This window comes from Polypterus senegalus, chromosome 11, assembly GCF_016835505.1.
Source record: "Polypterus senegalus isolate Bchr_013 chromosome 11, ASM1683550v1, whole genome shotgun sequence".
NCBI classification, from domain to species: domain Eukaryota; kingdom Metazoa; phylum Chordata; class Cladistia; order Polypteriformes; family Polypteridae; genus Polypterus; species Polypterus senegalus.
In genome coordinates, this window is record NC_053164.1 from 58,973,957 (window position 1) to 59,000,707 (window position 26,751).

Below are 26,751 nucleotides of genomic sequence, written 5' to 3' on the forward strand. Positions count from 1 at the left end.
GCTTACATCTGGCCAGACTTTGAATGAAACCCTGCAGCCTGTGTGCACTCTGTCACATATGTACTTCTCCTGTCCATATTTTTCTTCTAAGTATTTCTTCATCACTTCATCTGAAGGACACGTGGCTGGGTGAAATTTTTGTCAAGTGAGTAATTCATTACTTTTGCTCTAGTTAATAATCAGAATCAAATGCAGTTTTTATCTTGCTAGCAAACCATCTTGATTTGTACCTGTTGTTGTCAGGATCAGTTCTGGCTCAGCTATGACATTTTTCTCATAAATGATGCATATACCCATGTGTAAGTTTACATTTTTAAAATATAGTGTTAAAGAAGAATTGCAAAAGCCATCATTGTGCTGCATTTCACAGATGTTTGTTATTTTAAAAAGGCATTCATTCATTTATTCAATGGCTGTAAATGACAGTAGGTAACTTTATTTGATTTTAAAAGAACACAATTTCTTTATGTTTGAATACAAATCTTTATATGAGATCTTCAAAGATAGTAGTATCTGCTTTACTCCAAAAAGGTTTCTTAGACAACAGTACTGGGTTTGGAGAAACAAATTAAAAGCTTTTTACTTTGCATGTTATATCATTTATTTATCATAAATGTGCAGCAAAAGCCAAACAGCAGCCCCAGTCGGCAAAATCAGTATTGGAATTTTGGTGCCCTTGTGGTTAGTGCAGGTGCAGGGTTTGGCGGAGGAGGAAGACTTGTTTATTGCAGCAGCTGACAAATTCTTGTGTTGTATTTCTGTCTGTTTATTGGCAATAATGCATTAAAATTGGCATTTGCTCAATGACCCCTGTTTCATTTTCTGCAGTGTATTTACATTTTCCATACAATATGTTCAGCATATATTAAGCATAACTTATTTGCAGTATCAAGCATATTGCAATGGTGATCCCTAAGCTATATAGAATGAATATTGGTTATTTAATTTGAATGTGCACCCTTACATTTTCTTGAGGAAGCTGTCTGGCCTCACTTCTTTCAGAGCTTAGATGAAGTTCTTGTACATCAGTCAGTCCTTTTTGTGTAATTTTTCTTTGTGATCCACATTAGCATAAATTGGTCATTAACCTAAACTAGTAGATTGTTTAAATGTGCTATTTTTAACACTTGTTTTGCAAGAGGTTAACATGGAGAGTGGCTCAGTGGTGTAGTGGTTAGCACTGCTGGTTCAATACTCCATAGGTCAGAATATTATATTGATTTTATTTGCACAGTTTCAGAGGTATGTGGTTTGCTCATACTGCATACCACCCACCACTCCACTATACCACCTCTCCCCTCATGTAACAAAAGGCACTTCCTCTTTATGTTCTGTTCACTTTCTTGATTTCAGGTGCTGTCTTTTAAAATAATGTGGGATCAGTACCAATTTAGCTACAATATGTAGGCTGTGTACTAGCAGCTAGGAGAGAAAATAAATGTTAGGCTGGAATGCTTCCCTACTTAGCTAAAGCTGCCAATTGTGACTAATGTCAATAATTTACTTTTAAGATTTATTTTCTTGTTGTCATGGTAAATTGTTCATTTGCAATGCTGGTTTGTGTATAGATTTCATCTTGGAGATGGCCACTTTATACTATAACAAGTGTGTCATTCCTACTGGCATACCAACAAATTTCATGCAGAATCATGTCAGAATTTCTGCTGTTGACGTGACCTGGTGCTATATTTACAGTCTGAGGTGTACAGGGTGAACAGAAAAGTTGAGGGGACTGTTGCAAGTGGTGCTCCAGTGTTGCTCACATTCACAGCAGAGACACAGTCTTTGGGCCTCACTTATGAATAATGGTGACCAGATTCTCCTGGAACTGATACAAGATGAGACATTGTTGTTTTATTTTATTAATTGTCTGTTAAACTTTTTCTAATGGCAATATCTGAGTACACACCCCTATTGTACACTCCCATTGGCCCTGCTCCTCAAAACTAGAAGGAGCCTCTTTACAACTACTCCCATCTTATAATGTATGTTATTAGTGTTTACACGTGTCAATCCAGCAATGAAACAAAAAAAAAGGAAGCCGACCCTCTCATAGGATGCTAACCACTAACTGTAAAACTTTGTATTAAAATCAGTCAGCATTGTTATGGACAGCATATAAGCACTAACATTAAGGAGTTAAATATTTTATAGACTGCGGTGGGCTGGCCCCCTGCCAAGGAGGGTTTGTTTCCTACCTTGCACCCTGTGTTGGCTGGGATTGACTCCAGCAGACCCCCGTGACCCTGTAGTTGGGATATAGCGGGTTGGTTAATGGATGGATGGATATTTCATAGAAGAAAATATCTGAATTAAAAAAAGAGAAAAAATGTAATGCACTAAATAACTTACTGAAGAAAAGGAATGAATATAATAGCTTTGTGGAAAGCACTATCCAGCTTAATGAAAAAATGAGTAACATCGGTAGTGTATTTAAATGGATGTGTGAATATAAACTAGTACTTAAACACCACTGTGGAAAGCCACAATTGTATCTAATCTTACCGAGTCTGCCCAGCAGAGGTTCACCTGACTTCAGCCAGTCTCCTAAGGCTTCAGCTGGGGCAGGCCCAAAACTGTGCAACTGGCAAAACATATACAAATATTACAAAAATAAAGTGAACGCCCCATAAGGAAAAGAGTCCAGATTGTTCACACAAAATGCAATAAAGAATCTTTATAAAACAAAGTCCCTAAACACTGTCCTGTAATCAGAATCCTTAAAAACCGGCAAGAAACTCTCCAAAAAACACAAAATCCAACCAGAAAACCAATACTCACAAAACCCTTTAAAACAGTGACAGTGATCCCTACTTCTGAATTGTCTCACTCAGTATAAATAGCATGAGGGAGGGATCAGGAGTGGTGATGTCAGGTGACCCCACCTCCTGGGGCTCCTCCCACAAAGAACAAGGAATTTGACCATTCACATATAAAATCAACAGCAAGAACACAAATATGTGAAAAAGTACAACTCAAAATGAACAAAAACAACAAATACACATAAATTCAACCCAATTCATAACAATATAAGGCTGCTTTTGTCTATATTCATTTTGTGGGTAGCAGTCCTTTCACCTTAGAAGTGATAGCTGCCCTTGTTTGCTATAATTTACAAAACTAGAATTTAAATGTACTCTTTCATAACAAGAGGCATTTGGCAGGTTGTTACTACGTATAGGGCAGTAGTTTTTATTTGTGATTTTATGACATAACATACAGTTAGTGTGAACTTAATAATTAAAGAACAAATCATTGGTAACACCTTCTGAGGAGAATCTACGAAATGGTGGTTAAATGTGGCACACTGATGTATATGGCAAATTACTCTGGTTAACAACAATGACAGTGCAGTCTGTGTGCAGGGTACTGCACTGAAAAGTGAATCACGTGAAAAATATGGGACTAATCCATATTAACTGGAGAACAGGTCATTGCTGATCTATTCATATACAGGTGCGGAAATCAGTAGTTGTGAGTACACAAAACACAATTTAATTATTTTATTATTATTTATTTATTAATTAATGCCTTATTTATTTGTATTATTTGTGCTATTATGACACTATTTTGAGTTAATGAAGATAATAAACCTATTGATTTAATAAAGCCATTGTAATAATCTTAACCCTGCATGTGATTTTCCATATGAACAACTGTAAACCTACTTTTTGTATCAGCTAACAGAATAAGCCTCCACTGGCAAGTAAGTTTGAACAATCTATTTTCAATTACACAACTGAATTTATACAACTTTGGAAATATGCAACAACTCTCAAATAAAACATATTACGGATTTTGTGATTATTTTTTCTAATGATAATTGCAGTGCCATCCTCTGATTTTCTTTTGTTATTCCTAGTCTTAGAATCAAAGATGATGTCACCCTCTCCAGAAGCAGAATTAGCAGAGAGCCTGGCCAATGAGGTGACATGCCCAATATGCTTGGAGCTATACCGGGACCCAGTACGTTTGGAATGCGAGCACAATTTCTGCCGAGCCTGCATAAGTACGTACTGGTTGCAAGGGGACCAGGCATACACCTGCCCACAGTGTCGTGAAATCTTTCCACAGTTGCAGCTCAAAACTAACCGTCTTTTGGCCAACATCGTGCAGAGAGTCCGCAGACTGCGTTTTGACAGTTCTGCATCTCCAGTTACCAACAGGAGGGAAAGTGTTGGTAGTGGCCCAGTTTGTGAGAAGCATCAGGAAAAGTTGAAGGTCTTCTGCAAGGAAGAAGATGTGGCCATCTGTGTGGTGTGTGCTGTGTCCAAGGAGCACAAAGATCATAATATGGCACCCATTCAGGAAGTACTGCAAAGCTGCAAGGTCACCACATAAATTCTTACTATCTCTTTGGGTCACATTTGAAAGACCTTCAGTTTAAATTAGGATATTATTTTTTTCAGGAATCATTCAAAGCAGTAAAGGAAGAATTTGAAAACCAGAAGGAGAAAATGAAGGTGATGAAAATAAAGTTGGAATTAGAGAACATGGAGCTACAGGTAGATGAAACTGTGTTATATACACAAGTACAGTTGAAAAGCAGGATGGTTGAGTTAACGATAAGTTTATACACACTAACTGAAATGTTTTCACTTGTTACCCTTTCACCTCTAGGACTCTGCTGTAGACCTCAAAAAGCACATCTGTACGGAGTATGATGAACTGCTACAGTTCCTGCAATCAGAGAAGGAGCTGCTATGTTCCCAGCTTCAGGCTGATCAGACCAGATTACAACAGCTGAGAGATGATCAATTAAAAAAGATGCAGGAGAACATGGAAGAAATAGAAGAGGAGGTTAAAAAGCTGCAGGCTAAGTTTGAAGAGGAAGAAGACAATGATTTTCAAGCACTAGTCAAGGCAAGTCATGTCCAATGTACTTTGCTTATTTAGGAACTGTATCTCCCTATGGGTAATATTGAACATTTTTAGGTTGCCACTCATAGGCTCTCTTATAAAGCTATAACAAAGAAAAATACACTGTATTTCCATTGGTCTGCAGTAGATGGTGCTGTATAGATACCTACTGTACCAGCTTAACACAGAAATACTAAAATGTCACACATTAGCAGCACAATGAGGAATAAAGTGGTGAACTTAAAAATGTGATGCGTTCATTTCATGCAGAGTGTAACAGCAGTATGAAGAAATGGAAGTATGCTGCGGTCACTTGCCCAGTACACACATAATTAATTTTTAAAACTAGGCCTGTGCCAGAGAATTTGTTAGTCCATAATTCTATAAATAACCTGTATTTGTTGATGTTGCAGAGATTTGGAGTCGCTAAACGGAAATCGGAAATGTTAGACAGCCAGGTGTCAAGGTGAGACATCAAACACATGTGAACAGGGCTAACCAAAGCTTAAAATCAGTAGTTAACAAAGTCATAAACATGAAACTCTTTAAATAACAAAACCACATAGTTCAGATCTTAATGCTGGATCTACAGAAAACCTCAAAGTTCAAAAATTGTGAGCTTTAGGCTGATTTTGACTTAACATTTGCTATTGTCATTCTCATGTTCAGTTCATTGCTTAATCTTCAACAAGTAACAGCCAAATTTTCACAAGCCAATTTTAGGCCTGAATCAGTTTATTGGATGAGTTTTTGTTAGTGGGCCTGGGTGCTCTGGTTTCTTGACAGTTTATGCACCACCTCTTGAGCTGAAGAAGCAGTGGTTCTATGCTAAAGTCATCTCCTAGTGCTCACCTCCTCACCCTGTCATGGTGTCTGGTACTCTCTATACAATAAACTAATTTTGAACCCTATCTACTTACAAATCAATTCTTTCAAACACCTAACTTCAGCTTCACTACCACATTGTGGTACAATTCCTGTAAAACTGCTACTTTATTGATTCATCATTCAATCTCACAATCCTTTGGGGGGTATCAAGACCCCTCAATCCATGAACATTCCCACTTGGGTTATCTGCTCACCCTTTACCTGCAGGAAACAAACCCCTTTTTGGAAGTGGACCACAATATCAGATTTAAAGGTGCTAATTTTCATCTCGACTGTATGACATTTCTCTACAAATAATTTCAGTGTGAGTCTGACAAGGCCAAGAGAACAATATTGTCAATGAAAACCAAAAGTGCAGCCTTTAGGATCCCAAACTGAAAACCCTTCAGTCAAGCTCATGTTCAAGTTTCTTTATGTGCAGAGTACGGGTTGAGATGAAATTGTGTGTCTTCAGGACCTCATTGCTGATATACCACATGTAGTCCAACAAGACAATGTACTTAGTGCAGATAGATAAGACAGTGTGCAGTAGATTGACACAACAACGATAGGACAACGTACAGCAGATCGGCTATTTATAAGTGGATCAGTAACAGCTTAACAGTAGCAATATTATTTTGTTGAAAAAGTACAATATAAGCAGATATCAAATGCACATCTGAAATGTAGTAACTGCTTTGCCACTCATAAAGTGCAGTGTGTGCATTTGATTTAGATAGTTTTGAAAGTTGTAAATAGTGTAAAATTCACATTTCAGCAGTGAGTCGTGAGGGGTGCTAAGGCATTGAGGAGTCAGACAGCATGGAGGGAGAAATTGTTACGCAGTGTGGATGATCTGACTTTAAGTTCTACATAATAATACTCAGGGTGTGTGGGGTCAACCGCAATGCTGGATGCCTTACGGAGGCCGTGTGTGCTGTATGTGTCTTATATGGGGTTGGGGGAGAGACACGCCAATAATGTCCTCATCTGTCTTGACAATCCTCTGTGGGTAACCTGTGGTCCACTGCACTACATTCCCTATACCACAATGTGAAGGAGCTAGTCAGCACACTCTCTCTAACATGATGGAAGGAGGGGGAGACTTGCCTTTCTCAGCCATTGCAGGAAGTAAAGCTATTATTGTGCTTTCTTAGCAAAAGATGAGCAGCTGGGGCTCTAGATAGGTCCTCAGTTACATCAATAAACATCATAAAAAGGAAAGGAGTCAAGATGCATTCTTGGAGGCGTCCAATATCCATATTCAATAGACATAATGTAACACCAAGTATGCAAACATAAGCTCAGATCATCAAATTCAGAGACCAAATGAAACACAGTAGTGATACAAGAACCCTACATTTATGTAGCACTTTCCACATGATGTCATGGGGCAGGTGGTCATAAGCCTTTTCAAACTCTACAAACCTTATGTAGACAGGATTGACAAACTGCCATGACCCTCCGTACTTTTACACACTGCACCACCTGAATTTGAGATTCAGTTATCAGATGGCTGCTCCATTCCAGCACTCCAGAATAGGCTTTGTGAGGGACGCTGAGAAGTAAGATCCTCCCGTCACTAAAAAAAAACCGTCTTGCCCACTGTTTAAAAATGAGATCCACAACTCCATTCTGCCAGGCACTGTCCCCTCTTGATATTTGTCAGTGCTTTTCTGATTGCACTCACCATGCAAAATGAAGACTGATGATAAAATTGAGTTTGATTACTTTGACTAATGTCTCCTTTGAAATTTATTGTATACAGCTCAGATGTAAAATTTGTCTTGAATGCTTTCCTTCAGCACTCTGCCATCATTGTGACAGGCACTGTATTGACATAATGACTGTATTATTACTTAGTTCTTTTTGATACTGCTCACTATAAAAGGCTCAGTACTTAATGAATGAGCATAATATAAAGAAAGCATCTTACCTTTTCCTAATCTAATTAGTCTAGCTCAAGGATACAGGAGGTGAAACTTTTTTTTAACATATTATTGAATTTATTACAAGTAAGTAACATTCCATAGAAGCAAGTCATACTTGACAAAACTAAGTTCGAATCAACCTCCACCCATGAGAAAGAGAGGAAGGTCAACAGCCAGAGTAAAACTTTAAGAATAGGAAAAACAAATTAAAAAGGGAAGAAAATCCATTTCCCCAGTGGATCTTTTTCTGGCAGCATTAGGTACAAGGCAGGAACAGACCCTGAACAGGATGCCACTCCATTGCAGGGCAGACTTAACCACACACCAATACTCGCTCACACCACACCAGTTTAACTTCTCACAAATGTCTTTAGGATGTGAGCGAATACTGGAGTACTTTGAAGAAAAACCCACCCTAGTTCCCTGCTGGTGTATAGTAGCAATATAAAAAGCTTAAAACAATAGGCAGCATAATATCTCTTGTGATAGTAAGCAGTACAAAAGGTGCTATATAAAAAATGTATTATATTACTTTTGATTCTTTACACTCCGTTTTTACATACTTTAACATTTGTTGTTACCTTAAAATACTGAAGTTTGCTTTTAGTAAACTTGCTTGACGCTTCTTAACCCTTCTCAGAACTGAATATTTGAATTATCTCTTCATTACCGATGTTAATTTCACACAAGACTAAGCAGTACTGCATCTTTAGTGAGATTAGTCACTCAGTTTTCAAATTCTTTGTAATGTTTTCCTATGGCTTTTTGGTGATATTTCTGATGATACTAACTTCAAAGGGTTAGCTCAGTTGCTGTCTGGTTCAATTTACTTTGTGTGTTCTCCTAATATTTCCCTTTGATATGCGGGCATCCTTGAGCAGTGCATCAGGGCTTCTGAGTGACAGGCCCAGAGGTCGAGTGGAGTCAGGGGGTCATTATTGCCTTGTGCCATTGCCACCCACAAAGACACTGCATCCCCAGATAGCAATTAGTGAATCAAGAAGAAGAATGGACATTTCACTAACCCTGATTCTCATTTATCCGTTATATTCAGGGCCTATAAAAGCTATTCTTCCACCTTGGAAATTTTCACACATTATTGTTACATAACATTAAAACACAGTGAATTTAATTTGGTTCCTGATCAACAGAAACACTCTTTCTGTAAAGTAAAGACTGAAATATCTGTGAAAAACAAGGGATACATTGCCAATAAAAAGTATTCAACCCCTGGACGTTTTCCTAATTTCTTGTTATTCAACTTTGAATCACAGTGGTTCTGATTTGACTTTTTTACACTGATCAACAGAAAAATTCTTTAATGTCAAAGTGAAGGGGATCTCTGCAAAATGGTCTTATTTTATTACAACTACAAAACACCAAAGAAGCATTGAGCCCCTTTAATGTGACACACCTAAATCATCACTGGTGCAATCACTTACAAGTTTGCCAGTTAGTTCAGTGGAGATCACCTCTCTGGGGTTTAACTTAACTGTAGTATAAATGCACTTGCATCTGGAAGGTCCAACTTGTGGTGAATCAGGGTCATGGGATAATTTACCCTGTGAAAACAAAAGAATAAGGGGGGAAAGGGGTTTGAAAGTACACGTCAGGAGATGAAGTTACTTGGAGTCCAGTTCAATAAATCATTAAGAAATAGAAAAAGTATGGCACAGCGGTAAATCTGCCTAGTGCAGGCCATCCACAAAAACTGAGTGGTGGTGCAAAAAGAAGTCTAGTGAATGAGACCCATGAGAACTCTGAAGGAGGTGCTAGCTACAGTGCCAGATATTGGTGAGACTGTGCAGATGACAATTGTTGCCACAGTGCTTCACTAGTCGCAGATTTATGGAAGAGTGGCCTCTGTTAAAAGAAACACACGTGCCATCTCAGTTTGTCAGCTGGAAGAAGGTTCTATGGTCTGAAGAGACCAAGATTGAACGTTTTGGGCCATCAGACTAAATGCCTTGTTTGAACACTGCACATTATCAAAAACATGCCATCCCCACCATGACACATACTGCAGCAGGCCACGGAAGGCTTGTGAGGGTTGAGGCTAAAATAAAGGAAACCACTACAAGAAAATCCTGGAAGAAAATATGAATCAGTCTGCAAAAAACCTGCACCTCGGGAGAAGATTTGTTTTCTAGCAAGTCAGTAACCCCAAGTATAAAGCCAAAGCTACATAGGAATGGCTTAAAAACAACAATATTAATGTTAATATTAATCTCAATCTAATTAGGAATTTGCGACTGGACTTGAAGAGACTGCTCACTCACGATCCCCATGAAACCTGACAGAGCTTGAGTTTTGCAAAAAAAGAATGAGAAAACAGTAATATCCACAAGTACAAAGCTGAATGAGACCTGTGCACACTGACTCAAGGCTGTCATGGCTGCCAAAGCTGAACCTACTAAACACTGACTTGAAGAGGGTGAATACCTTATGTGATTTATATTTGTAGTGAATTTAGATCATCCTGCAGAGGTCTGTTTTCACTTGGACATTAAAGAGTTTTTTCCTGAACAGTCTCAAAAAAGACAAATGAAATGCACTGTGATTCAATGTTTTATAGCAAATACAATGTGAAAACCTCCAAGGACGTGAATATGCTGACAGGCGCTGAACATTTCTATTTGCTTTCTTTTATTTGTTTTGTTTTCTTGAACTGAAGAAAATAAATGCAAATAAATATCTTGTGCTTTAGTTGCAAAATAACGAATAAAGCTTAAACTGTAAAGAGGCATCCAGTCGTGATACATCCTTGGGTTATAATAAGACTTGGGGATTTACCCCCTGCTCACTTCGCTCAACAACCCCTCTGACCTGCCCTATGCACCAGCCACTTCATGTCTCTGCTGCTCGTATTGTGAAGAGGGGGGCTGAATGCACCCCAAGAAGATGCGGCCGCCCCCCCAAAACCCCCTCTTAAATGTTGATACAATGGGAAACAAATACAGTTTTTTTTACCTCCTCTTTGCTCAATCAGCTGCTGGCTTGCTGCTGCTGCTGTGCCGCATGATCTGCATCTCACGCGGTGCTTCGAACATTTAAAAGCCTGTACAGCAGCTGTCCTACTCTTTGTCTTTTATTTCTGGCCCCAATTTCCTGTTTTGCGAGACGTGAGTTCTTGATATTTTTTAATTTATAATTTAAAAACAGAATAAGAATCTGAAAATCTAACAACATCACATTAAAGCTCGATAAACTCTGAAAAGAATGATACCAAACATATATATGTAGGTTTTAAAATAAGCCCAATTTAAAGCGTGACAATAAACGTAACATTGAAAACGTCCCATAAAATCGTTGCACAAAATCATTGCACATTTAAGCCTAGGATTTAATATACAGGCATATAGAGTAGATTAGTCAGTAAATCATCTTATCATGTTAACTAACACTCTTTTGACTTTTATGTTGTTTTTAGGATGTCAAGCAGCTGTCTGAACGGTAAGTTGACCACTTTGTTGCTCAGAACTCTTAACTTCTTAAACACGCAACATCTCCCTAAAGTAAGTTAAATGTAACTATGCTGTGACTATGCAGGTTGAAGAAGGGCTTTGAGGAACCTGAGGCAGTTTATGAAAAACTGAATGTCGGTCTGTATCGAGGACCCTTGCAGCTGGTGGCCTGGAAGAAGCTGAAGTCAATTGTTAAACCAAGTAAGAGCTTTGCCCACAGCTTCATCCCCCATGGTGTCTCCTTACACTCATCATCTGCACCTCTTTTCATTCACCTCCATCTCTTTTTATATTTCTTCACTCTCCTTTCTGTCCCTTCAGCTCTGTCTGTTGTTTGTCGCTCTCCTTTGAGTGAAAGTGCTCGGCTTACCAATTCAGGTGTCGGCTTATGCCTGCAGTCTGCTGGGCTTGGGGGGGATGGGGTGGTCCGTGCAGGTGTGTTTATTGCAGCAGAGATGTCAAGTGGAAAACTTAACCCCTACACACCCACAGTGAGTATTTTTGACAGCCCTTATGGCAATCAATCAGACAGAGCTGCTTTGTGGTTAGATGATTTTTTTTTTTTTGTTTTGCTAGCTCACAAACTGCAATGCATGACTGGTTAGCTGTTTGTAATTCTGCTGCTTCAGTTGTACAATCCGTAAACAACAATCTGGCGGGCTCTTTTAGCAGTTTATCATGAACACCACATCAATATGTCTTAATATGATCAGAGCAAAACAGATTTAAAGAGTGGGCGGATTAGAGAAACTCTGCAGGGTCCGCTTAGAGCTGAAGATGTGCTTGGATGACACGTCTCGCATTTTCTACCTGCATCCTGTCTAAAACCAACTCTCTCGGACAGCTTTCACCTCAGCATGGTAGTCTCCAGCAAAAGCACAACTAGACAGCTGAAGCCAATTAATTTAATCTCATCCCAAATCTCCTTCTCACTGCATTTACCAGAAGGGGGTCCTTAAGGGGATCCCAGTACAGTATGTGTTGCTTCTGTTCTGTTCAATGCAAAAAGAAAGGTCCTACCACTATGATGCAATTAAAAACACATAGTAAACAAAACAAAGGACATTGACAGGGCAACTGCTCTAATTAGACGCTGTACTAAAATTTAACAAAAAAGTCTTAATAATGCTGTCAATGAAGAAAATGGCGTTAACATAACAGTCTCAAACCTCCTTAATCCAATTCTAGGAAATGAACACTGATGTATGGCCCCCAGACCCAAAGGGTTCCTTCATCAGATCTACACAATATAAATATTGTGTAGAAGAATAAATAAATATTCTGCACATTTTTGAAGCTAAACTAAATAGTGAGAAACTACAATTACAGCAATTTGTTTCTTATATAGCCCAAAATCACACAGGGAGTGCCTCAATGAGCTTTAATGACAGCAGGGCCTTGACTCTGTAAAAAGAAAAGAGAAAAACTCCCCCAAAAAAAACCTTGTAGGAAAGAAAAGGACAAAATCTTGAGAAAGGCAATTCTGAGAGAGATTCTCTTCCGGGTAAGTTGGGGGTGCAATGGACGTCACAAAATGGGGTAAACAGAACAAACAAAACAGATCACAAGTAATCTTCTTCATAGAGCAAGATGGCCAATCTACTATTGTCAACTGAGAAATACAATACAATAGTATAAACAACTTTGTTCTGGCACAGTTCAGAGCGCCATGATAACTCTCAAGGCAGGGGTGTAGGGAAAGGTGGGTCTAGTTGGGCCTAGGCCCACTCTGATTGGCCATAGGCCCAGCCAATCAGTTCATTGTATATGAAATTTTTCGTTACATTTTGTAACTGATTGGGTATTTGTTATTTTATCTTTCCTTTGGTTTCAAAGTGGTATGTCAAATCCCATTGGTTTACTAAATTTTCAATAAATAAATAAATGGGGCAGTGTTACGATGTATGTGTAACCTGATCGATAGTAGTCATTGAACAGTTAACAGAACCTTAAATTGTTTAATTGAGTATTTTCGACAAACACCAAGACATGGTTTCGTATTTTGATGGATTGATTTTGACATGACAAAACAAATGGAAATATCAAGGTTTTTCAAAAAGCCTCATTTAGATGAAGATGAATGTCCAGGCCGGTGGCACAATGGTAGCACTGCTGCCTCGCAGTAAGGAGACCTGGGTTCGCTTCCCAGGTCCTACCTGCGTGGAGTTTGCATGTTCTCCCTGTGTCTGTGTGCGTTTCCTCCCACAGTCCAAAAACATGCAGGTTAGGTAACTGGGTGTGTGTGTGTTTGTTTCCTGCCTTGTGCACTGTGCTGGCTGGGATTGGCTCCAGCAGACCCCCGTGACCCTGTGTTAGGATATATCAGGTTGGATGATGCATGGATGGAATACCCAAGCACAAATGAGATACACAATATGCAACAGTATGGGGCCAAGAAAATGACTTGGGCAAACGTTTCAATCGTGTCTTCATTTGAGGAGATTCTGGTTTTAGTGGCCTCAAAAGAAAAGCTTGCTATGCCACTACCACCAAAAGATTTGTAAGCCATTGACGAACCAGCCACTCAACCTAATCTGCAATTATTTCCAACAACTACAATAATGGGAAAGGCTTGATGTTTCTCTACAAAATGGCATGAGCAATTCAAATGGATCAAATACAGCATAGCAAAAGATGCATTGTTCTGCAAAGTGTGTAGACATTTTCCAGATATGCATAGTGAGTTAGTGTTTAGTAATAATTTAGTTATGTGAATGTACCACAGTATGATACAGTAGATGTATTTTTTGGAAAAGTGCCCTTATACTGTATATCCGACTAAAAACTAAAACGCCCATTTTTACACAGGCCCACCCTAAAATCTATTCCTGGCTATGACCCTGTCTCAAGGCAAAATGCAATAATAAATCCTGGACTATCAGAAATCAGATTACAGATTTGTTCAAATCCATCAAAAGCAAAGTAGAAACTAATTAATATAAATGATAAGCAACAATATCTGTCCATCTGCTAATTGTAGAATCACGGACAGACTGTAGAAAAGGAACCAGAGACACATCAGACAAGGTCAGAGACTTGGAGACCCCGGCTTTCATGCCTCCCAATTGGCCGTGCTACAATTGAGTCAATGCCAGCCTAATGATTCCAGTGCTCATTTTTCTGAGATGACTTTTTCAAATGCAGGAATACAACTTGGTAGTAGAGTGCTATACAAAACTTGTGTGTTGTGTCACGTCATGTTGTAAATTGTACCCAATATTGTAAAAGAGTGCAGAGAGTTCTTTACAGGCAGAACTGAAAGACAAAGGTCAGCAAGTGCTTAATAGTCTGAACAGGGCAGGATAAATGTCTGAGAGCAGGCACTGTTGGGTTACAGCAGTCTGCATCCCTCAATTCAGGAGGATTCAAGGACTTTCTTTAGAAATAAATAAATTGAAAACCCCACACAGAAGTTCCTGTAGTTAGTTGTACAAAAAACAACCCAATTTATTGGGATGATCCTGAGGAAGTGCTAATGAGAGGACTTCAATTCCCAGCATTCCACAGGGGTGCGTAGAGGCCAACAGGAGATTGGCACATACTTTCAAAAAGTTGGCATTCAACCTCAGACTTCGGAAGAACTGAAAGGGTACAAGCGACACTGTAGCTACTTTTGTTAGACAGCATCACGACAAATATCTTTTTCATGCAATGGTGTGTTGTTTTGCTTGCAGATTTTATATCCCCATACTGTATAATGCAAATTGCATGCTTAAAACATACATATCTTAACTGATAACATTCTCCATATTTGATTTATTGTGTATTAAACAGTACCAGAGTATGATTTCAGTGTTCCGCTAACAGGACTCCTTTGATCACCACAGAATATTTCACTCACTGATCACGAGCTTATTCATAAATGTGCTGGTGTAGAAATAAAGATTAACAGTAGCTGAATCAAAATATGCATATAAGAACAATGGAGTCTCAAAATGATTCATTATTATTATGTTAAGGCCACAGCAGTTTTACCAAAAATTGCAACGATTTGGTCAGACACAGCACAGTCCCCAGAAAACTATTTATTTTAATAGTTTAGTGAAAACCCAGACAAGTTTAAAACAAATGCTTTTATTTAGGGTAGGGACCCAACCTCCACTAGACCAATAATTTTGATGCATGCCAATCATCATGAGATGGCCAGATTTGTCACCGGGGGCTCTAGACAGATTGCAGGAAGGAGCCTTGGACAGGCCAGCAATTGTTGCTGGGTCCATTCCCACACAGAGGGGCCAATTGTTTTGGAGGAAACCCTAAACAGAAGAACAGCTAACGCCATACTGACATTGTACAAGTAAGGGGTCCAATCCCTAGGCACAGGATCCTTGAGGCAATAGTGCTACTAACTGCAGCACTGTGCCACCTTTAATGTTGGCATGATAGCCTGAAACTATAAAGTTCACAGCTGACCTCAGTAACAGAATCACCTTTCAAAATTTGATAGCCATATGTCCCCTTGGGTACAGACCAATATGACCAACTTATGAGATGTGGAGAAAAATAAAGGCATACTTAACCTTGGAAGGCATGCCAGTCCATCAGAAGGTCTAACAAAAGTCAATTTGCTTCTGTTTGCTTACACAAGTAAAAGTTCACTTTTGTTGTAGTGGCTGACTGATCTATTTTCAGTTGCACAGAGATGATCAAAACCATACAGTTCTCAAGGGGTTAACCATTTCCTCTCCTGTGACTCAGCAAGTCCCACTGTACTGAAGCTAAACAGGAAACAAGTGGCAGGGAGGCCACACAGGTGCATGGTGACTGATGCAATGGCTTGGGTCCTTCTGCCTCTCAGCTTACATTTACAAGTTATTGAGGCTTGTGTTCTGGTCTCCATTATGGCACTTTGGAGGGCAGGAGGTAAGGGGTAGTACCCAGTGCTGTGTGGGCTGATACATCTTACCCCGTGTATATTTTAAAATCTAACAGCTTTTGTTTTAATATGACTCATATTAGAAAGTAGCATTGTGACAGATCTCTCCAGAGAGCCAAGCACTGCTTACTGTATGTGGAGTTTACATCTTTGAGGTTCACCGAATCCTTTCATATTCCAAGCACTTGCAATGTTTGGCCAAGAGTGTGTGACTGGTGTCCCATCTTGGGATGGTTGCTACCCTGCACTTGATGCTGCTGGGATAGACACTGGCTCACTGTGTGAACAGGAGGAGTGTCCCGGAGCTCAGGAACGCAACAACTGCTTCACAGTTCACACCCTCACAGCCAGAAGACTACCTTGTGCCAACCAAGTTCTTATTTGGTTCAACTAGCTAAAATGGTTAACTTTTACTGCATACATGGTGGAAGCAACCAGGATAACACAGAAGATTTCAGAGCATGTCTGCGTGAAGAGAACCTGGGTGTGTAAGCGTGTTATAGATGCATTCATGATAAGGAAAACAAAGGTCTCTTAACAGTTTAATGAATAAAGATGGCTTTCTGTGCAGAATCATTAAAAAATGGAAGTAATTTGATCCCTAGCATTTATAGTCATTCATCATCAGCCATTTTCTAGCCTGCTTAGTCTGTATCCAGCCCTGTAAGCAGATCCTCCACCTTGCAGGTAAAACTAGGGGGTCGGTGGCAGGATTGGCACTGCAGCCACCATAAAAAACCTCACACTGTTCCAGTGTGGTGCTGAGGTGCCACCCACTGCACTTGGATCCCAATCCAGGTGGTTCGTTATGAGGTGGATGTGACAAAGTTCTATCATCTCATGCTCCCAACCTCATTCTCCTCCTCATTAGTCCTGAACAGGGTTGCAAGGGGTGCTGGAGCCTATCCCAACTAACACAGGGTGCAAGGTAGGAACAAACCTGGACAGGGCACCAGTCCATCTCAGTGCAAAGACACACACAAACACTGACCACACACAAGGGCCAATTTAGTATCGGCAGTTCACCTAACCTGCATGTCTTTGGACTGTGGGAGGAAACTGCAGCACCAGGAAGAAACTCATGCAGACACGGAGAGGACATGCAAACTTCACACAGGGAGGATCCAGGATATGAACCCTGGTCTCCTTACTGTGAGGCAGCAGCAGTACCACTGTGTCACCATAGTGCTTGAAATCATTTTTAAATACAAATAATTAAATAGATGTGCATTTAGAAATAATTACATATTATTATATTAGCTTTCACAGTTAATGCTTGGAGCTGTGAAAACAATAATTAAGTCATTAAAACAGCTCAGTGCCCAAAGTTTCAGATTGTAGCCTCTTTCTTCCAGAATGTGTTTAAAGAAAAATTTTAAAACATAATCAATTTTCTGTTAATGCTGAACTCTACTGTATGTTTGGGTGGGATTGTAAGTGAGGGCATATCTTGGCAGCAACAGCCGCAAAGCAGGAAGTCTCACAGCCCCTCTGCACATGCTGGCAGTTCAGTGTCATCTCATCCTCAGATTATGACTATAAACTAATGAGCCCACAGAGGAAACCAACATGGGCACGGGAGGAAGAAATGGACGGTTCAACCCAGATACAGAATTGCGACAGCATTCCTGAAATACCACTTTTCTATCCCATAAATGTAAAATGGTGATAGTTCTCAGAGGCACATGAGTGTGCGATATACACCTGATCAACATGCAAATAAAAACTGGGCACATCCAAGCTTAAACAAATCAGACATGGAAGCTAAATGATTAACAGAAAATTTAGTTAAAATGTCTAAGACGGGTTGGCACAGTGGTAGTGCTGCTGCTTCACATTAAGGAGACCTGGGTTCACCTTTTTCCTTGCATGGAGTTTGCATGCTCTCCCTGTGACTGTGGGTTTCCTCGGGGTACTCTGGTTTCCAGACATGCAGGTTAGGAGAACTGGAAATGTTTACTTTGCCCTAGGGTGTGATTGGGATGTTTGTGTGTGTTCAGCCTGTGATGGACTGGTGCCCTGTCCAGGGTGTATTCCTGCCTTGTACCCTCTGCTAGCTGATATAGGCTCCAGCACCCCCCATGACCCTGTTCAGGACTAAGTGGGTTAGATAATGACAGACTGACTGTGCAAGGCAAAATTAAGCCACTCTGATCCTTGTACCTGACGTTTTGATTTATTTTTGTAATGTAAGTTACGTGTGTTCTAATTTGAATGGACTATGGGTAGCATGGTGGCAAAGTGATGAGGACTGCTGCTTCTCACATACAGGGTCTTGTATTTGAACCACATGCCTGGTTATTGCCAATGTGGATTTTGCACATTCTCCCTGTGTCTGCCTGGGTTTCTTTCCATGAGTACAAATATGTACAGGTATCATTTATTTAATCTGTACGCTGGTCCCATTTTGGTTTGTGGGTGATCTGTGATGGTGCCACTCTGTTCAGTCTGCTCCGAGTCTGCTTTGCGCCCAGTGCTACCATTGGCTTCATTACATGAGTGCCTCCTGAACTGGATTAAGCAGATTCAATGATAAATGAATCAATTCTGTATTTAGTTGATGTTAAACCCCTAACTCTGATACACTACGAAAGAGGCACAGATGATATTTATTACTTTGGAAGAAAGAATGCCTACTACAAACTTTTCATTTATCGATTCATTTGAAAGATCTTTATGCAAGTTTGAAATTTTTCGAGGAGGTGAAGGCTAGCTGAATGCTTTGTGTACTCAAATGGGAGACCCTAACTCAACTTGTAATTAATTAAATATTCATTATGCAAAAATGATAACTAACAGCATCCGTCCAACTATCCAAACCCGCTTTATCTTGAGCAGGGTCATAGAGAAGCTATCCCAGAAAATATAAGGTGCAAGGCAGGAACAATAGCACAGCACCAGCCCATCATAGGACACACACACATAGGCCAATTTAGCATTGTCAGTCCATCTAAACTGCAATAATGATAAAAGTGAACAAGGTAAGCTAAAAATATTCAACATAATTATTTTACTCCTTGTACATAATATTCTCAAAACTACTTAATCTAATTCAGGGTTCTGGATGACAAGAAGCCAAAGACAATCTTGACAGCCCTGCAACAGTCCTGGAGAGAGTGTAAGGGCAACTGAGTCACACTCACTCACACTCACAATCACACAGGGAGACCAGTCTTACAAGTTGTATGACATTATAAATTACTCAGTGCCCATTACAGAGTTATAGTCTTAGTCTTATATAACCTGCTCATCTTTAGGGATGAGGGCGGAATTGAGTGGGTTTGAGACTGTTATTTTGTCCTGATCAGGAAGAAGAAAGAACTGTATATTGTGTTTATTCAATAAATTCATCTGTCTTTTCTGTTACTGAACCCAATGTTTTAAAAACTTACCATCAAACCACAGCACAATGCAGCTGCACTGTGTGAGAGCAGAAACCAATCTGAGGGAGGTGCCGCCATGCCACTTTTCATTCATTTAATTCTAGCGACTTTTTCCAGTTTCTTCACTGTGGTTTTCTATTCCCTTCTAGGCAAATGTAAGAGGATTTTGCCTCCTTATTGGCTACTGAACAAATGCTGCATGTGGTCTCGCATGTACAATCTGTGTGCTGTTCAATTAAAAAATGTAATCAAAATGATTCAAATTTTTGTTCAAAATGAATTGCATATTAATTGCAATTTATCATACTTCCTTCGAACTTATGAATATTTTTGTATAAAGCAGAAATATCTCAGTGATTAATTTCTCGGAAAAGAACAGTTTTAAAGATCACTTGCCTATGCATATTAAATTATTTCAGTTAGTTTAGAACAATTTTGCATAACAGAAGCAACAATCAGCAAACACCATGCATGCTCAGGGACTGGTTATAATATTTGTGAAAAACAATAAATGTGGTTTGGACTGCTATATTGCGAGACAACATAGCAAAAGCTCTAACAATTACACAGACATTTAAATATTAAAAAGCAGAAACATAAAATCCTGGTTCAGCTTTTGTGTACAATCAGCACTGTTATGACTCAGGTTCTGCTTTGCTGCAGCTTACTAACAAGTAAGCTCCGCAGCTGTAACCAAACCAAAATTATATTAGATTTATTTGCTTAAATAGCAAACAATAGACTGAAAATTTTTCTAAATATGTATCTGATACTGCGGTGGGCTGGCGGCCTTGCCGGTGGTTTGTTTCCTGCCTTGCGCCCTGTGTTGGCTGGGATTGAATCCAGCAGACTCCCGTGACCTTGTGTTAGGATATAGCGGATTAGATAATGGATGGATGTATCTTATAGGATTATTTATTTAGATGTTTTTAGTTGTATATTGTCCTAGAATGTATCGTTTAATCATTATAAAATAATTCTCAATGGAATAATCTTGAATGGAAATGGATGGAAATACCTGGTAAATATGCACTGATTATTGTCTAGTTGTATTGGTTCCAGTATAGTGTAGGCTATCTAGGCTATAATGTAGGCTGCAGTAGGTAACATACAAGTAAGTAATCAACAACATACCATGTCTGCACTCTGGGAAGTGTGAGTGAGGTATAAGGAATCGAGTGAATCCTCTTTGTGCTATTTGCTCTTTAACTGCTGAGACATGTGTAGCTCCTGTACTGTGCTGTTTCTGGTCAGATTTCCTTCCATGGGCAACCGTAAAAGCTCCATGACAAACTTACTCATCGGCAGGAACAGGGCTGACCCACTGATATTCTGTCTCACACTCAGACCGATGCCTTGACAATCTCTTACATTGTGTGGTGTCTTGTTCTGGATGTTATGCTATACCACAAGATGTGACTTCTTTTTCTTTCTTTTAACGTCAATATGTGAATGCATCATTATGGCAATAATGAAGCTGATCTCTGAAATCTCACTCAGCGTGTAGTGCTTGTCCATCTGCACCGTTAGCACAACTTGAAAATGAAACTCATTCACTCCGCTTGTACAACTGGTTTGATTTTAATTATTCTCTTGTTATTCTCTGCACCCAGAAGAACTAGTATATATATGAAATGATGTGTACAAAATATGGGCCAAATCATTTCCCTTACTGATTCAATATGGTACATTATATTTTATGATCCAATATGGGGTGATTCCATATTACAAGAGATGAGTGGCGACTCTACTAGTGTGTTGATGAAGACTATTATCAAGAAGCAACACAGGAAACAATCAAGCTCTATTCTTTGACTTGGGTTCACCACAGTTTCAGTAAGTGTGAAGGGCAATCAAAAATGACAGGATTAAATTAATGTATTTAGGGGTTGCATTAAAAATTAATATGCCTCAAAAGCTAGCATTTTCTAATTTGTTTAGTTAGCCAATAAAAGTAATTTTGCCTGACTTCAAATTAAATTGCAGAAAGTTTTAATGCATTAATGGCACATGTTAATGAAGATTAATCAGCAACTCATGTACTCGCTCTCTCTCTCTATATATATATATACTGTGTATATATATATATATATATATATATATATATATATATATATATATAGTGACAGATAGGGGGCACTATCGCTTCCTTAAACCCTTGTCCACAACTCCAGACACCAGATAAAAGTCCAATACAGTGAACCCTTGTTTATCACGGTTAATCCGTTCCAGACTCTACCGTGATAAATGAATTTTCGCGAAGTAGGATTCTTTATTTATAAATCGAATATTTTTGCAGTTAGAGTATAGAAAACCTGTTTACGACCTTCTAAATATGTTTTTTTAACATTATTAGAGCACTCTAGACATGAAATAACACCCTTTAGTCACCATTACACTCGAATTATCCAATATATTAGACAAAATAAGAGAAAATAAGACATATTAGACGTTACAAATATCATATTACTAGGCGCACTCGCCTTTTAAGGCGACCGACTTTTATTCCCAATTTTTGTGCGCTCCATGTGTACATCAGGCATGTAAGTGTAGGGAATGAGAACATCAAAGTGCCCATTCATAACATCTCCCGAAAACCTGTTTTTTTTATCCCCTCAAGTGCCTGTCCAAAGTCGTACAATGTCAGCCCGAATCTGTACCGCTAAAGACGGAGTTTCATGCACTAAATAAGCTATAGATGAGAATAAGCAAGCACCATCTCCCCTGATATTTACTACGCGGTGAGGCATTTGTACTCCATCAACATTAATTATTTCCAGAGACATAATTTGGTCTATTTTTCCAGCGCATTGCGCACAAAAGCAAGGGAACAGTGACAGCACCAGAACTCTGCTCACATCGCGTCGCTTCGTACCTCAAGCCGCAAGTAGTAAGTCTGTAATAAGTGGAATACCGCTACGCTTTGCTCTCACGGAACGGAAGGACAATCCCAAACAATCCCAAACGCTTTTATCTAGTAGATTATTGTGCTTTAGGGATTTGGATTGAAGACTGCCAGAAGAACAACGGCAGTGCTACACAATCGCCTGAAGTGGCTCCTTTAAGGGCTGTAACGCTCTCCTTTGTTGTGCAGTAAAATAAAACTCAGTTATCGGACAAGTCATCGTGTCATTGTTGGTGAGTAACCATAATTAATTTTCTACTTACAGTACTTAGTACCTGTACGTGTGTTTAGTGTCACTGTACACACATTTACTGTATACTATTTTTGTTGCACTGTACGTATTTATTGCTGGTGGCATGTCTATCGTAATGGCTGTAACATGTGATATCGGAGACACTCAATATCTTTAAAATAATATTTAGGTTTTACTGTATATAAACAGTGTGTTTATATACATAATTTCAATGAATCTTACCTAATATCTAAGAGAATACAAAGGAATTATGCTGTATAACTCTGCGGGGAATATTTATAAACAGTGTGGGAGAGTTTATAAGGGCTTAAAATATATAAAAATAACCATAGAAACATATGGTTTGTACTTCGCGGATTTTCACCTATCGCGGGGGGGTCTGGAACGCAACCCCCGCGATCGAGGAGGGATTACTGTACTGTACATTTAATTGCACACAACCACTAACGTATAAGGGCACGACCTCAGTAGGAGAGTCTTCAGAGGTGGTGCAGTATCTTCAGCAGGTGCCTTGTTGTCTTCAGTGAAGAAGTACTAGGAGTAGGCAGTGGGTGTCTGGGTGCGCGGCTGAAAAACATCTTGATAGGCAGTTGCTGGCGCTGTCTTTTCATATGCTTGAGGAGGCTTTTGTAGGGTATTGCCATCTTTAATCATATCCAAGAGTTTCACCTTCTCCTGGATAGTAAGCATCTTCCTCCGGCACTTAGTTTTATTGTCAGAAGGTTTAGAAAAAGCGGCACGTTTAGGAGCCATCGTAGGGCTTAGATAAAAGTTCTCAGAAAGCGCATGCGTAGTGACGTAAGCAACAACAACAACAACATTTATTTATATAGCACATTTTCATACAAACAGTAGCTCAAAGTGCTTTACATAATAAAGGTTAGAAAAATAAAAGACACAATAAGAAAACAAAATAAATCAACATTAATTAACATCGAATAAGAGTAAAGTCCAATGGCCAGGGGGGACAGAAAAAAAAACTCCAGACGGCTGGAGAAAAAATAAAATCTGTAGGGATTCCAGACCATGAGACCGCCCAGTCCCCTCTGGGCATTCTACCTAACATAAATGAAACAGTCCTCTTTGGATTTAGGGTTCTCACGGAAGGGCTTGATGATGATGGTCATGTAGACTTCTGCCTTTTAATCCATCCATCATTGTTAGAGCATCATGAAGCTTTAAGTAGGTGGAGGTGGCGCAGGCCACCACCACAAAGAAACCGGAAAAAGAAACAGAAGAGAGAGTAGGGGTCAGTACGGATTTTAGAGCCACCATGAGTAGTTATTATGAGGAAATTGAACATACAGAGTATCAGGATTAAGTTAGATTGAAGTTATAAAAAGGCCATGTTAAAGTAATGTGTTTTCAGCAGTGTTTTAAAGTGCTCCACTGTATTTGCCTGGCGAATTCCTATTGGCAGGCTATTCCAGATTTTAGGTGCATAGCAGCAGAAGGCCACCTCACCTGTCACTGCCTCCAATCTTCCACACAAGTGTTGTCCTCCTTTCTCTTGACTCCGGTTCCCGGAGCATTAGTATGCAGTTCCTTTTATATGATATCTGGGAGTACTTCTAGTCTCCCATAAACATGGCCCAGGATTACCTTTGGGTTATGCTGGAGTCTGACAAGGTAAGAATCATTAGTCCTCACAGCGCCACCGGGTGGCCCCCACAGAATGCAACAAAGCTGAGATAAAGAACTCCATTTCCCATAAAGCCCTGTGGGAATCCGTAGTACTGCCACAACTCACGGGGGCTGCCAACTAGCAACCAGGGGGAAAAGATGCTCAGGGCATGCTGTTTCCCACCGGTCCTTCCTTTTTGAGGGCGCCCTGACCAGGCAAGGGTGCCAGCCATCCCTCACAATATATACATACTAGGGGGGGTGAAAAAATGAGACAATAAAAATGTCACCGTTGCACTTCCATTGTACTTTTAGGCTTAGGATTTTATATATATATAGAGTAGATGTATGTATGACTTGTTCCCGCACAATTATTAAGTTGGGAGTTTATAACTATCACTTTAGTTCATAAGTAAGTCATTAGTAGTATATACATTTTACTGTTTCTAGATGAATTATCTTTGTAACATTTATGAGAAAAATGAAATGGCTTGAACTTAATCTGACTCTGGGAAGACAGAAATGAAAATTTGAGCTAGTGCTTTCTTTGAAGAAGTCCTAACATTCATGTGTTTAGATTTCCCACTTTACTTGGAACTGTTTAATCTATGAGCTTTGTTTCAGAATTTGTTTCTGCTTGGCTTCTGCAGCTTTGAAGTTGGGCTCACCTTCTTCCCATTCAGCTTGATTCCAGTGAATAGCAAGAAGATTTCATACTGTGCATTAAAAAAAAATACAAAAGGCAGCATGTTCCCGATTTATCTCCACAGCTCCCTGTACCTTGACACTGGATCCTGCTTCTGCCAACTCCTACCTCACCCTGTCCGATGATCTCTCCTCAGTTCGTTATTGTTACACCCCACAGGCCCAGCTGCCAGAGGATCCACCGACAGAAGAAAGCCGCTTTGATTTCTGTGCCTGTGTCTTAGCCAAGCAGGGTTTTGAGACCGGCAAGCACTACTGGGAAGTAGAAGTTGGTGACCACTCAGACTGGGATATTGGGGTGGCTGCAAAGTCTGCCGGTCGAGACGGCTGGATCATTCTCACACCTGAAAATGGCTACTGGACATATGGACACCAACTGTGCCCTTTAGTGGGTGTCTATCTCGATTATGAAGGAGGCCAGCTCACCTTCTTTGATGCTACTGACATGAGCCACCTGCATACTCACGTTGATGCCTCATTCTCAGAAAAGCTGTACCCATTTTTTTATCCCAGTGCCGAATCTACTGCCAAGCCTCTAAGGTTAGTAAATCCAGAGAACTGGAGCTGCAGGAAAGACACCCAAACTGAAACGACCGGTGCATTCTAATAGGAAAGCTTTATACACATGTCGGTGTTCCCAATTCAAGGTTTTTCATTTTATTTGGGTTTGTCTTAAAACAACAACCTAAAATTTATACTTTTTTTTTCTACCTGACATTATTTGAATACGCTTTATTAGTACAGATTTGTTTTGCAATTGCTTATTCATACACTGGAGCACAGACAGTTCAATGAGTCTTACAGTAGGGCCTTGAATTGGCAGTCTTGTTAAATCGAGTTTTACCACTGTCGCTATTAGGCTGCTCTGCCTTTAAAACACTCAGGTGAATTAGTAAAAATGACAGGAGGAAGAGGAGGAGAGCAGATCTGTATGTCTGTGTGCTAAATTACTTTTCCAGCTGCTTCAAGCTCTTTCCCTCAATTTCGTGCCATGGGCCCCTACAGTTAGGGTGGGTGTCTGATGACTAGAGAACGTGCAAGGAGGGGCAATTTTGCAATAGCCAAGGGTAACAATCTGGAGCTGGCAAAAGAAAGAAGAAAAGAGGCAGTTTTCAGTATTTCCTTTCATCTTCTGACGTCCTTTCCTGCAATTGTTTAATAGTCAGTAGAAGAAATGACATCAACTGCTGTGAAAACATTCCCAACGAGTGCCCTGAATCCGGCTCACTTCACAATAGGTGCCTTTTCCCTTTCAAAGATAAAGGCTATTTTATTTATTCTCTCACCTCCTGTTAGGCCTTCATCTTGCCCCTAGGACCTGAATCTCTCACAAATTCAAGAATAAGCACTTGTCATTTGGCAGAGACCATAGGGTTTCTCTTAACTCTGGGCTACCTGCTTAGAGACCAAGAAAGGAATGAGTAGAAGTTTTTTTTTCAGTATAACAGGCTGTGTGGGAGCTGTTAAAGGGGTGTGGGGGGGGGGAGGAGGACAACTGTTAATTCTTCAATAAACTTCCAAGACCCTCCACCTAAAAGAGTCAGGCAGACTGTCAAAGGAAAAGGCACGTTCCCTCCTGCTGCTTACTTCATCTCATGTAAACATGGGGTTTTTCATTCAGCCTTAGGTTTGTTTTTAATTATCTTGCCTCGTTTTAAATGCTTAGCTTTTCAAAAATTGTTCTGACGGCTAAAATAAAAGCATTTTCAACTTGAATGGAAGACTGCTGTATTTCTTATTTCTTAATATAGGCTTGCTTGTACAGGTAAATCACAGAGAACATGAAAATGGGCCTGTCTGCACATCAGCCTGTCTGTGGATTTTTCAGTTATGTTTACCACAGTGGGTGCCACTCTGTACCAATATCAGAAGAAAGTAAAGGAA

At 39.7% G+C, this 26,751-nt stretch overlaps 1 protein-coding gene across 1 annotated transcript; it reads left to right on the top strand.

The window, feature by feature from the left end:
• Window positions 1–26,549, top strand: LOC120539036 (zinc-binding protein A33-like). Its single transcript, XM_039768727.1, has 7 exons — window positions 1–145; window positions 3,863–4,329; window positions 4,410–4,505; window positions 4,621–4,863; window positions 11,089–11,111; window positions 11,208–11,323; window positions 24,933–26,549. Exons 2-7 carry the CDS (start codon window positions 3,877–3,879, stop codon window positions 25,472–25,474), a joined length of 1,473 nt encoding a protein of 490 aa, XP_039624661.1. The 5' UTR covers window positions 1–145; window positions 3,863–3,876; the 3' UTR covers window positions 25,475–26,549.
• Window positions 26,550–26,751: the final 202 nt, after the last annotated feature.